Genomic DNA, 13254 nt, shown 5'->3' with positions numbered 1-13254 from the left:
ACTTAACATATCTTTTTTTTATTATGTATTGAGTTACAGACTTATGTAGTATGTATTGCGTATGCAATGAGAGACTTTAACAATTTGCATTGTGTTTTTTTTTTTGTTTTCCATCCGATTTAATCTAGATTTGACCCAGGTAAGTCACTTGCAACTTGAATCAACCTCCGTTGGTTATTTGTATTGTGTTTTAGAGACTTATTATGTAATATCATGTATGGAATTAGAGACTTATATAATGTGTATTGTGTATGCTAAAAGATGTCCATCATATCTAAAAAATATTGTTATTATTGATGATATATATGTGCCTATCAGGTTCAATGATAATTAATTAGTTCACATACTTTAAAATTAATGTTTAAATTATTAGTGACTGATTTTGACACAAAAAATGGTCTCTACATCAATTTTGAAATTGGTTGCTAAATCAGTCTTTAAATTTCGTCACTAAATCATCATTAAGATTGGTCACAAAATTCATCTCAAAACTAGTCACAAAATTTATTTCTAAATTAGTCACTAAAATTAGTTTCAAGCAAAATTTGATCACTAATTCAGTCTCTAAAGTCAATCATTTAATCAATGTCTAAAGTCGGTCACTAAATTGGTCTCTAAAGTTGGTCACTAAATCAATGTCTAAAGTCGATCACTAAATTGATATCTAAAGTTGGTCACTAATTTAGTCTCTAAAATTTGTCACTAATTCAGTGACTAAAGTTGGCCATTTTCAATCTCTAACTTCTGTCACTAATACAGTCTCTTAAGGCAGTCACTAATTCAGTCTCTAAAGTTGGTCACTAATTCAGTCTCTAAATTATCAGTTGCTAAATCTTTCGTTAACCATTAGCCACCATACATTTAGCAACCCAACAATATCAGTCTGAAAATTGGTCACTAATTAGATTAGCAACCAAATTTTTTTATTAGTAACTAAAAAATCACTCGCAAATAACTATTTTTCTTGTGGTGGCATTAATATAAAAATCAATCAAAAAATAAAATTGAAATTATTATTAAATAAAAAAATCACACAAATTCATGTAAAAGGTCCACCATAGCTCTAGTTGTGGGTTTAGTTACTTATCACAAAATAAATAATAAAAAAAACTGTAATAAACTTCATAAACATGAAAGAAGAAGACAAACTAGAGGAATTCTCAAAAAAAGGGGGATGAACAGAGTTCTCGTTTTTCAAATGCGTTCCTGATCACTTGTTTGGACTCCGAAGTCACTTTCTTTGTCTTTGCGAGTGATCCTCACTCTCTATGACTCCAAGTGTTTTTCAAACATGTGTGTGTAAAAATCAGAATGTCCTTTTTGTTGTCTTTGGAGTCCCTTAAATAGGAGTTGAGATCCACTAAAAATAACATTGAATGCCTTCAAGAAACCCTTTTTGATAATTTTAAAATTTCCATCAAAGGAGATAATATCTATTTAAGGTTTAAATTCCAAATTCTTGCTTTGTAATTAGATAAGAAACCTCTTCTTCTGACTGTAACAGAAGACAAGCACACAAGCACGACCATGCTTACCATTATGCACGGCAATGCATACTCTCAAAGCATAGTCGTTAGCATATTAAACTACAATAATTAAGAGTATAGTCACTGTAAAACTCATTTAAATAAGACATAAATTTATCAAAATATTCTCTAAGAACATGCTAAAATATGAACTTATCAGCCATAACTAAATTTTTAATTAAAATATAAAATTAGTAACTAATAAGTAAATCATCATTATCTATAAAATGGCGTGAAATTTTTTTCACACAATATTCTTACTTAATCCATCCATATTAAATGCTTTTCAATTCATAATTGAAGTTTTATATAATATAATGGTAAATAGTTTTGTTTTGTAATGCATAAAATTTGTGAGAAGAAATCTATTTTCTTATTTAGAAGATGAGTGTATAGTATTGTTAAACAAAGAAATATCATAGGCTACTTAATCAGTGAAATAAGTATCACGTTAAAAGCAATCTTTTTTAAGCATTAATTATTAAGCGACGATTCCGACTATTTTGTTACGCATGTATGTTTTTAATAATACATTTTTTTACACCTTTTCATACACTTTTATTCTATCCCTTCTTTTCTTTGAAAATATTTTTTAAAAAAATTCCACGTCCTTCTTTTTAACAACACTATTTTAAGATATAAAAGAAAAAAATTAAAATTTAAGAGTGTGATAGCTCATTATTTTTTCCATAAGAAAGAAACTGTAGCGCATAGTCCTAGGAAATGGGGCGTGAAGTGACATTATTCCTTGTTGATCAAACTTGTACTTGAGGCTTGCCTAAGTAGTTTCGCCATGCCAATTTATCTTATCTTATATCCTAATTGTACTTGACGCTTACATGCCTATATAAGCCCATTCTCTATTCAACCTTTCACATTAGAAGGCATCCATGGCTATTTTCATTCAAAAACTCCTTGCAACCAAAATTCCCATATCTCTTCTGTTAACCATCACAATATTTTCGCTCTTTCTTTTTAACAAGGTCAAATCAGACATTTCCTTCAACTTCCCCGCTTTTGGGCCAGAAGTTGTTAACGTCATAGGTTTATCAAATGAAGCCACTGTATCAAATGGAGCAATTCAACTAACTAAGAAGGACCAAAGTGGCAATCCATTCCAACACAGTGTGGGCCAAGCAGAATGGATCAAACCAATTCGTATACACGACAAAAGCAGTGGCAAAGTTGCAGACTTTGCCACCGAGTTCTCCTTTGTGGTGAACAAAAACGGTAAAAAAGATTACGGGGATGGATTTGCCTTCTTTTTTGTCTCACAAAACTTCAATTTCCCTGACTCAAAGCAATCAGAAGGTGGGTTCCTAGGAATGTTTACCCCTGACACTGCATTCAGCTCAAACAATCAACAAATTTTGCTTGTTGAATTTGATAGCTTTTCAAATGAATGGGACCCCGATCCTGTGACTCAGTTTCCTCATTTAGGAGTCAATGTCAATTCTATTAAGTCATTGGTAACTGTGCCATGGCTGAGGAATTTTAAACCCGATGATACAGTGACAAATGCACGCATAGAGTATAGTTCTGAGGCCCAAAAATTGACTGTCACGGTAACTTATCCTAGTAGTGTACCACTGACTGCCGATACACTCTTCACGCATGACGTTGATTTGACTGCTGTTCTACCAGAAGAAGTTCAAATTGGATTCTCCGCTGCCACTGGTGACTTGGTGGAGACACATGATATTCTTTCTTGGTCTTTTACTTCAAATTTGTAGAGACATCAAAGGAGATGTGTGTTATATAGTTCCGACAAAATCCTCTAGAGTGGATAATAAAACGGAATAAATGTGAGCCTTTGCAATGGAATCAATAATAACTATATACACGCTACAATTTGAACACTTCAGTGGATTCATTCTATAATTGCATTAATAACCGTCTGATACTTACAATTCATGTGCCTCACTTTTCTATCATATTTTCGAATATTTAGATAAGAGAATTGCTATTAGTACCGAATTTTTTTTTAATAATTTCAAAGGATCACAGTTAATTATCGGTACATATATTAAATTTAAACATTTATATCTTTTAATAACTTTTTATAAAATAAAAAACTAATTAATTTAATCATCAATTTTAATTTTTTATCAAAATATATTTTTTATAACTTTTTATAAAAAATAAAATAAATAAATACTTTATTATATTACTTTATTTTAATAGTTAATATATTATTAAATATAAATAAATATTAAATTTTTTATAAGATACAAAAGTTTGATAAGGTAATTTAACGATTATATTTGTTAATTTTAAATTTTATAAAAAGAATTAAAAGATATAAATGTTGAATTTTAATTATATATATATATATATTGTATACAATATTAAATGTCATATTAATTCTTAATGATTTAAATAATAAAAAACACTTAGTCAAACATTTGTATTTAAATGTACAAAATTTATTTTATATAATTCAATATTTCTATTATCATTAATTCAACTGACAATGCACAAGTTACAATCAAGTAAGTGAAAAAAGAACTAAAAGAGATAGTATTGAAGGTCTGCAAGGCATATAAGACATGCTATTTCAAGTAATTATGTGGTTTACTCACTTGAACATGAATGTAACTTGAGTATTGATAAAGATCTAGTCTAATTTAAGCAAGCTATAAAATGTAATAATTCTGAAAAGTGGTTAAATGTCATGAAAGAAGAATTAAAATCACTGAGTGACAATAAGGTGTGAGAACTAATTAAGTTGTCTAAAGGCTCAAAACAAGTCAGTTCTAACTAAGTCTTTAACACCAAACAAGACTCAAAAGGCAGCGTTGAGAGATATAAGACTAGACTTGTTGCTAAAGGGTACACTCAAAAAGATGACATAGACTATAAAGATACATTCTTTCTAGTATCTAAGAACAACTTTTTAAGACTTGTTATGACTTTGGTGACTAATTATGACTAAGAGTTTCAAAAAATAGATGTAAAGACTGCCTTTCTGAATAGTGACTTGGAAGAGAAAGTATACATAGATCAACCATATGGTTTCTTGACTACATGGAAAGAGAATTTGATGTGTAAGTTAAGAAAGTCAATATATAGGTTGAAACAAGCTTCCAGACAATGGTATCTTGAGTTTAATTTTACCATTACGTCATATGGTTTTGTAAAGAACACTGTTAACTGGTGTATCTACATGAAGGTTAGTGGGAGCAAGTTCATTAATTTAGTCCTGTATGTTGATGACATTCTTCTTATTACTAATGATGTTGGATTATTGAATAATGTAAAGGTGTTTCTCTCTAAGTATCTTGAGATGAAAAGTATGAGTGAGGCCTCCTATGTGATTAGAATATAAATACTCTATAATAGATCATAAGGATTACTAGAGTTGTCTCAGAAAAGCTATATTAAGAAAGTCTTACAGAGATTCAAAATGGAAAAGTGATTTCATCAAGGGTTGTTTCAATTCAAAAAGGAGACAAGTTTAGTGAAATGCAATGTCTCAAGAATGAGTTAAATATATGCTCAAACATGCACTCGGCCATGTATCAGTTTTACTATTAGAATGTTAGATCGATATTAAAGTAATCTCATAATGGACCACTAGAAGATTACAAGGAAAGTCATTAGGTATTTATTACATGCTTACTTATAGAAGATTTGATCATCTGGAGGTGATTGGCTACTCAAATTCTGTAACAACTTAAATTTAATTCCAATAAAAACAATAATTTTGCAAATCGAATAACCAAATTTTTCATAAAAGATTTCGAAATAAGTTAAGGGTTACAAATTAATATCAAATGACTACTACAGGACTAGTTCAATTACAACATTTTGAAAGTAAATTTTATGTCCTATAGCGGTCCATTCGTCCCTTCACTGAGTCTGGTGCTGATCGTCTTGATTACCTGAAAAATGAATGTAAGGGTGAGTACTCTACACTACCCAAAAGCACATAGTCAGCATAGAGTCTCACCTCCAACATATTACCAATACATTAAGCAAAAACAATCATAGGCAACATTTTACATTCACAAGCACAACACACAACAGCCACACTCACTATAGCACTGTGATCACAGATTTACACCATTAATGGTCGCTGGTTACCCCTGTCTCACGGATACCACGTGGGCAGTCACAGGTTGCTCAACAAAGGTAGTGGTCAGAGGTATAGTCAAGAAGAGAGTGTGTGGCCCGTGGTGCACTCGTTCCACAGTCGGTGTCACCACCACTCTCCCTCCCTAAAGTATTTCTACCGTCCTTATCTTCCACACCCCCAATGTATCACTGAACCATCCACAGCACATTACAACGGCGCTAACACGCCCATTCACACATATATTTCATTTCACATTACACGGCACACAGCCAATATTCATCAATATTACACGGCCCTCAGGCCCACATTTGTTCACAATATATGACACATAGCCTTCATTTATTCACAACCACATTAATTTACCAATCAAAGGCAATTCATCACACACAATCACCCACACAGAGTCTAACTATTCCAGCACACATCACATTACACACTAAATTCCATCAAACACACAATTCCTACTCTCTATCTCAGTCACATTGCATTAATCAACAAAACACACAAGAATTATAATACATTGAGATAAGGTAGAGTCCCCCCTTACCTCGGATTGATGTCCCACACGCTAAATCCACTAAGAAGTGCTCCCCCTCACGAATTTTGTCCTAAACACATGGAGAAACTCCATGAGAACCCAAGGAAACCACGAAAACAGAGAAAAAGGATTAAAAATTGAAACCCTAACTGTTTAAAACTCACCTCCAAGCGTTCCCCACACAAATTCGAGCTCCAATCTCGCTCCCGAACGACTTTGGAGGTAATTAATCGGTGGAATAGGTCTTTCGGCATGAGAGGATCGAAAGGAGAGGGAGAAATAACTCTCCCCGAATCCTAACCCCCTATAAATCCTTTTCTGGTCGTGACACTCTCGCTACAGCGACATGCCCACTCGTTACAGCAAAAAAACTAGAGAAAACTGCACTCTGGTTTCTGCAAAATCTTGCTACAGCGAGACCCTCTCGCTACAGCGAGACCCTCTCGCTACAGCGAGACTGCACCCATAAATGCACCTCAAACTGTCGCTCTCTCGCTGTAGCGAGAGACGTCTCTCGCTACAGCGAGAAAGTGACCTTTTCAATCCTTCCTCCTAGGGCCTTCTCGCTACAGCAAAAACAGCCTAGTATCTCGCCCTGTACTTAGGCACTTAGCCCATTTCAGCTCAACTAATCATGCATATACACATATATATATACACATACATATATATCTAAAAAATACACATATGAATATACATTTATATTTATATAATTATTAATAATTAATTTTACAAAATTCAGGGCGTTACAGATTCAGACTATGTTGCGTGTGTAGACTTAAGGAAATCGATATTTGGCTACATCTTCTTGTTAGCTGGAGGTGTGATTTCATGAAATAGCAAAAAGGAGTCCATTATTGCTACAGCTATGGTGGAATTTGTGGCATGCTTTGAGGCTACTGTTGATGCTTTTTGGCTACATAATTTTATTTTCGGGCTTGGTGTTATTGATAGTATTGAAAAGTCACTGAGTTTAAGGGCTTGGTGTTGTTGATAGTATTGAAAAGTCATTGATAGTATTGAAAAGTCATTGAGAATCTATTGTGATAATTTTGCAGTTATCTTCTTCCTAGGAATGATAAGTACTCAAAGAGAGCAAAACACATAGACACTAAAACATATAGTGTCTATTGAACATATTGGTATTAATCTGATGACAACAGATCCGCTAACTAAGGATTGTGCCCTAAAACATTTTTTTGGCCATGTTAGAAGAATAATCATTATAGATAATTCCTTGTTAACATGATTGTGTGATTCACATATGTGTATGAATTGTTTTGCTCATAGACATTTTAAGAATTCAATAAAAATATTGTTTCTGTTTGCTTGTTATTTGAATTGTGTTATGTATGTGTATGGTTTATATAATAACAGGTTGAATGTTGAAAACACATCAAAGTTACAGTTTGTAGTATAACTAACAAGTTAAAGTTATTTTGATTTGAGTTAGTTATGTGATACTTGAAAGAAATCATGTCGTTGAATGACTTGTGACTGCTATGATCCGATCAATTTAAATCAATGAAAGATAATGACTTGATAATTTTAATTATACGTTCACTTATAGCTCGTTGAACCTTCAAGTCGTCACATAGGTCAAGTGAGAAATTGTTGTATTATTTTAATAATCTATATATTGAATTATGTAACTTAATATAACTTTAATTAAAGATTTAATGTGATGGTTGTTAAATATTCAATATAAAGTCATTTGGGGTACAATTATGAACACAATTATAAGGAAATCCTCCCCTCTCCTATTAGATAAACAAAAGAATGGCTATCAAGATAGGGGTCATGATCTCTCCCTCTTTTTCATAGTCTTATGGCAATCAGAAAAGAACACAATCTCTCAACCATCAGAGGAAAGCTGAAAGAGGAAGGAAGAATTGGAAAAAAAAAAACCAAGAGATCAAGAATATTAAATGGAGAACTTGTATGTTGTGTGAAAACCATCAAATTCAAAGTCAATGAAAAGAAGTAATTTTATAATAATATCAAAGATAAAAATTAAGTAATAAATAAATTTAACAAATTTAGATATTTCTTAAGAGGGAACTGTTAGATTTTCTTATTCCGTTATGTAATTTCCATTTGATATGACTATTATGAAATTACCATTTCCCATTTGATCTTAAATTACGTTGTTCTCATAACACAACATATGGTGCTTACACAATTAAGGGTTAGAGAGCACTAACCTAAATCTATTATTACTCGATGTTACCTCTCTCTTTGATGTCGTTAAGCCCTTTGTATTTTCCCCAACTCTTCCTTCCTCTTTTAGCTTTTATCGGATAGTTGAGAGAAAATGTCTTTCTTGCGATTACTGTGAGACCATGAAGGTGATTGTCTCAATAGAGAATACCGTAACTTCTATTTGGTAACCGTTCTTTTATTTATCTGAAAGGAGAGGGGAAGGTTATTTACAATTATACTCTCAATGACTCTTTATTTTATATTTAACTACCATCACTTTAAATCATTAATTAGAGTCATGTCATAAGTTATATAGGCTACTATAATAAGATTATTAAAATAATCTAACAATCTCCCACTTGGCCTATGTGACAACTTGAAAATTCAATGAACTGTAAGTGCACATATCATTGATAATATCAAGTCATCATCTTTCAATGATTTGAATTGATCGGATCATGGCGATCACAAGTCATTTCACGACATGATTCCTTCTAAGTATCATAGAACCAACTCAAATCAAGATAGTTTTAATAAGTCATACTACATACTGCAACTCTGATGTGTTTTTAACACTCAACCTATTATCAAACTCAAACCATACATGTACATCAACACAATTTTGATAACAAGTAAACAAGCAGAAATGATACTTTTATTGATTTCCCAAAATTGTCTACAATAATATGAGCAAAACAATCTATACACATATATGTGAATCATACAATTATGCTAACAAGGACTTATCTATAGTGCCTATTCTTCCAACATGGCCAAAAAACATTTTAGGGGCTAATCCCTTAGTTAGTGGATCCGCTATCATCAAATCAGTACCAATATGCTCAATAGACACTTTCTGTTTCCGTATTTCTTCTTTCACTGATAAGTATTTTAAGTCCATATGTTTTGCTCCCTTTGAAACTTATCATTCTTAGAGAAGAAGACAGCTAAAAATTATCACAATATATTCTTAGCGACTTTTCTATATTGTTAACAATGCCAAGCCCTAAGACAAAGTTCCGTAGCTACAAAGTATGAATAGTGCCTCAAAGCATGCCACAAATTTCGCTTCCATTGTAGACATAGCAATAATGGACTCTTTTTCGCTTTTTCATGAAATTGTACCTCCAACCAACAAGAATATGTAGCCAAAAGTCGATTTCCTTGAGTCAACACATCCAGCATAGTCTGAATCCGAGTAGCCAACCACTTCCAAGTGACTAGATTTCCTATAAGTAAGCATGTAGTCCTTGGTGCCTTATAAATACCTAAGAACTTTCTTTGCAGCCTTCCAGTGGTCTATTCTGGGATTACTTTGATATCGTCCTAACATTCTAACAGCAAAACTGATATTAAGCAGAGTGCATGTCTGAACATACATTAAACTCCCGACCACTGATGCATAGGGAATAGATTCCATTGCTTTATGTTCTAACTTATTCTTGGAACACTATATTTCACTAAACTTGTCTCCCTTTTGAATTGGAACTACCCTTGATGAGCACTTTTTCATTTTGAATATATCTAATACTTTGTTGATGTGGCCTTTCTGAGACAATCCCAGTAATTCTTGTGATATATTATGGAATGTTTCTATTCCAATCACATAAGAGGTCTCACCTATACCTTTCATCTCAAAGTTCTTAGAGAGAAACTCCTTTACATCATGCAACAACCCAACATCATTTGTAGTAAGAAGAATGTCATCAACATACAGGACTCAAATGATGAACTTGCTTCCACTGACCTTCATATAAATACACCGATCAATGGTGTTCTCTATAAAACCATATGATGTGATGGTATCATTGAATTTAAGATACCATTATCTAGAAGCTTGTTTTAACCCATATATTAATTTCATTAACCTACACACTAGACTTTCTTTACCCGTGGTCAAGAAGCATCTGGCTGATCCATATAAGCTTCCTCTTCCAAGTCACCATTCAAAAAAGCGGTCTTTACATCCATTTGGTGGAGCTCTAGGTCATAATGAGCCACCAAAGCTATAACAATTCTTAAAGAGTCCCTCTTTGAAACTGGAGAAAATGTCTCTTTATAGTCTATGCCATTCTTTTGAGTGTATCCTTTAGCAACAAGTCTAGCCTTGTATCTCTCAACATTGCCTTTTGAGTCACATTTGATCTTAAAGACTCATTTACAACCAACTCGTTTTGAACCTTCATGCAATTCGACTAGATCCTATACCTTGTTGTCACTCATTGATTTTAACTTTTCTTTCATGGCATTCAACCACTTTTTAGAATTATTACATTTCATGGCTTGCTTAAATGAGACTGGATCCTCATCAATACTCAAGTTACATTCATGCTCAAGTGAGTAAACCACATAATCATTTGAAATAGCAGGTCTTTCCTACCTTATAAACCTTCTTAATATTATCTCTTATGGTTTACCTTTCTCTTACTCATTTGTGACTTGCGTATTATCAGCTGGTTCATCCTCTATATGCTATTCTTATGGGTTTGGAACATTAACTTGTTGTCTCCTTATGTTATGTGACCATGATACTACAAGGGAACAACAATTTGAGAAGACACACCAAGTACAAGAGTTTTTGCATATGTCTCTTTAATTTCCACCTTTCGTATTTCACCACTCCCACTAAACTGACCATTTTCAATGAACCTTGTATTCCAGACTCAACTATTCTCATACTATGGTTAGGACAGTAGAATTTGTACCCCTTTGATTTCTCAGTATAGCCAATGAAATAACCACTAATGGTTCTAGCAAGCTTCTTTTCATGTGGATTATATACTCTTACTTCTGTTGGACAACCCCAGACACGAAGATGTCTTAAACTGAGTTTCTTTCCTGTCCACCGTTCATAAATAGTCTTTGGAACTACCTTGCTAGGAACTCTGTTAAGCAAATATGTAGCGGTCTTTAATGTATACATTGTTAAGCAGATAAGCAGTGGTCTTTAATGCATACATTCACAAAGACATAGGTATAGAATTGTAACTCAACATACTTCTAACAATTTCTATGATAGTACGATTCTGCCTTTCAGCCACACCATTTTGTTGTGGTGTACCAGGCATAGTATACTGTGAACATATACCTTGACTTTCTAGAAGTTTCACAAATAGACTTGGACATTGTCCACTTTCATTAGATTTTCCATAATATTCACCACCTCTATCTGACCTTACAACCTTTACCTTTCTATCTAGTTGCCTTTCCACCTCATCAATGAACACCTATAAGACATCCACTGATTGAGATTTTTCATACAACATATACAAATAGCAATAATGTGAGTAGTCATCAATAAAGGTAATGAAATATCTTTCATCATCCCAAGATGGGACGTCAAACAAACAACAAATATCAGTGTGTATTAACTCTAAGAGTTGACTGCTTCTTGTGGCTGGATTCTTTGATGTGTGTTTGGTTTATTTTCCTTTAATACAATCCACACATACATCCCAAACAACAAACTTCAATTAAGGTAAAATTTTACTTTTCATTAACTTCATCATCCTTTCTTTGGATATGTGACCTAACCTTTGATGCCATAAGAAAGCAGATCATTCATTACGCATATTCAAATTACTACTAACAACATTCTCGATATAAAACAGAGATTCAGCAAATTTAACATTAAGATTGAAATGATATAAACCATCAAATAATATACCAGATCTCAAATATTATGAGTGTTTATACAAAGAAAAATTATCATTTCCAATCTTAAAATTGAAACTAAATTCGTCCAACTTTGCAACAGAAACCAAATTTCTAGCACATTCAGGAACATAAAGACACTTTTCTAGATCTATGTAGCAACCAGTGTGCAAGATCAATCTGTAAGTCCCTATTCCTTCTATCCGTGCCTTTATTCTGTTCCCTAGGTATAAGAACTTTTCAGTTCCGCTTATGGGCTAGATCAAAAGAAATCCCTGCATTACATGTGACACATGAATAATTACACCAGAATCTAACCACTAGGTGTTTTTAAGTATCTCAATAAGATTTGATTCAAAGCATACTGAAACATAATATATACCTTTCCTTTCAAACCAAACATTTCTCTTTGGACAATCTTTCTTGAAGTGGCCAGTCTTCTTGCAGAAGAAGCATCTCTGGCCCTTTTGGATTCGACCTTCAAGAACCTTTAATAAGGCCTTATCGTTCTTATCCTTGTTGTCCATTTTACCTGGTTTAGCCTTGCTTCTACTAGCCCTTCATGAAATGTGAGATTGACGGATTATTCTTTCACCTTCTTCAGCCTCCCTTCCTCCTGAACCAGCATGGCCTTAATTTCCTGTATGTTCCATTTATCCTTAATGGTGTTGTAATTCACCTGGAACTGACCAAACTCTGAAGGGAGTGAGTTCAAAATAAATTGTACTAGAAAGAATTCCTTCACCTCCATGCCCATTGATTTCAACTTTGCTGCTTAATTGATCATGTCAGTCACATGATCATGAATAGGCCGTGACCAATCAAACTTCTTAATAGTCAGCTCAGTCAACAGGGTACTTGATGGAACGATTTTAGCTACTCGTCATGCAAAAGATTGTCGTTAATCCTCATCAAATATGCAAAGAAATAAATGCAGTACTAGGTGTTGTCCTAGGTCGTCTCCAAGGAAGTTTTGGTTGGGAACATACATCGAACAAGTGTGAACATATATTTTAAAGCAAGTAAATTGGGGGGAGGTTTGTCAATTTCTAGATTTTAATCAAGAGCAAAGTGTAAACTAGTGAAATTCAATCAATTAAAATGAGTAATTCCTAGTCAATCAATGAGTTCCATCATTATTCTTTCAAATGATTCAATAATCCCCTTTCTTTCCCTTGAATTAAGTTAATCTAACAAGCAAAAATTAACTTTAACATCCCAATTAAAATTAAGCATTTCAATGGGCTCCAATCTCT

At 33.1% G+C, this 13254-nt stretch overlaps 1 protein-coding gene across 1 annotated transcript; it reads left to right on the top strand.

The window, feature by feature from the left end:
* The first annotated feature begins 2416 nt into the window (after window positions 1-2416).
* LOC113871634 (seed lectin-like) lies at window positions 2417-3259 on the top strand. Its single transcript, XM_027508731.1, has one exon. The coding sequence runs from the start codon at window positions 2417-2419 to the stop codon at window positions 3257-3259; it is 843 nt and encodes a 280-aa protein (XP_027364532.1).
* The last annotated feature ends 9995 nt before the right edge of the window (window positions 3260-13254 follow it).

This window comes from Abrus precatorius, unplaced genomic scaffold (assembly GCF_003935025.1).
Source record: "Abrus precatorius isolate BTA unplaced genomic scaffold, Abrus_2018 Scaffold7, whole genome shotgun sequence".
NCBI classification, from domain to species: Eukaryota; Viridiplantae; Streptophyta; class Magnoliopsida; order Fabales; family Fabaceae; genus Abrus; species Abrus precatorius.
The sequence above is the reverse complement of the archived record's forward strand: the minus strand, read 5'-3'. Positions and strand labels throughout refer to the sequence as shown.

Coding starts and splice junctions, on each gene's coding strand:
- LOC113871634 (XM_027508731.1), top strand. CDS start 2,417: ATGGCTATTTTCATTCAAAAACTCCTTGCAACCAAAATTCCCATATCT.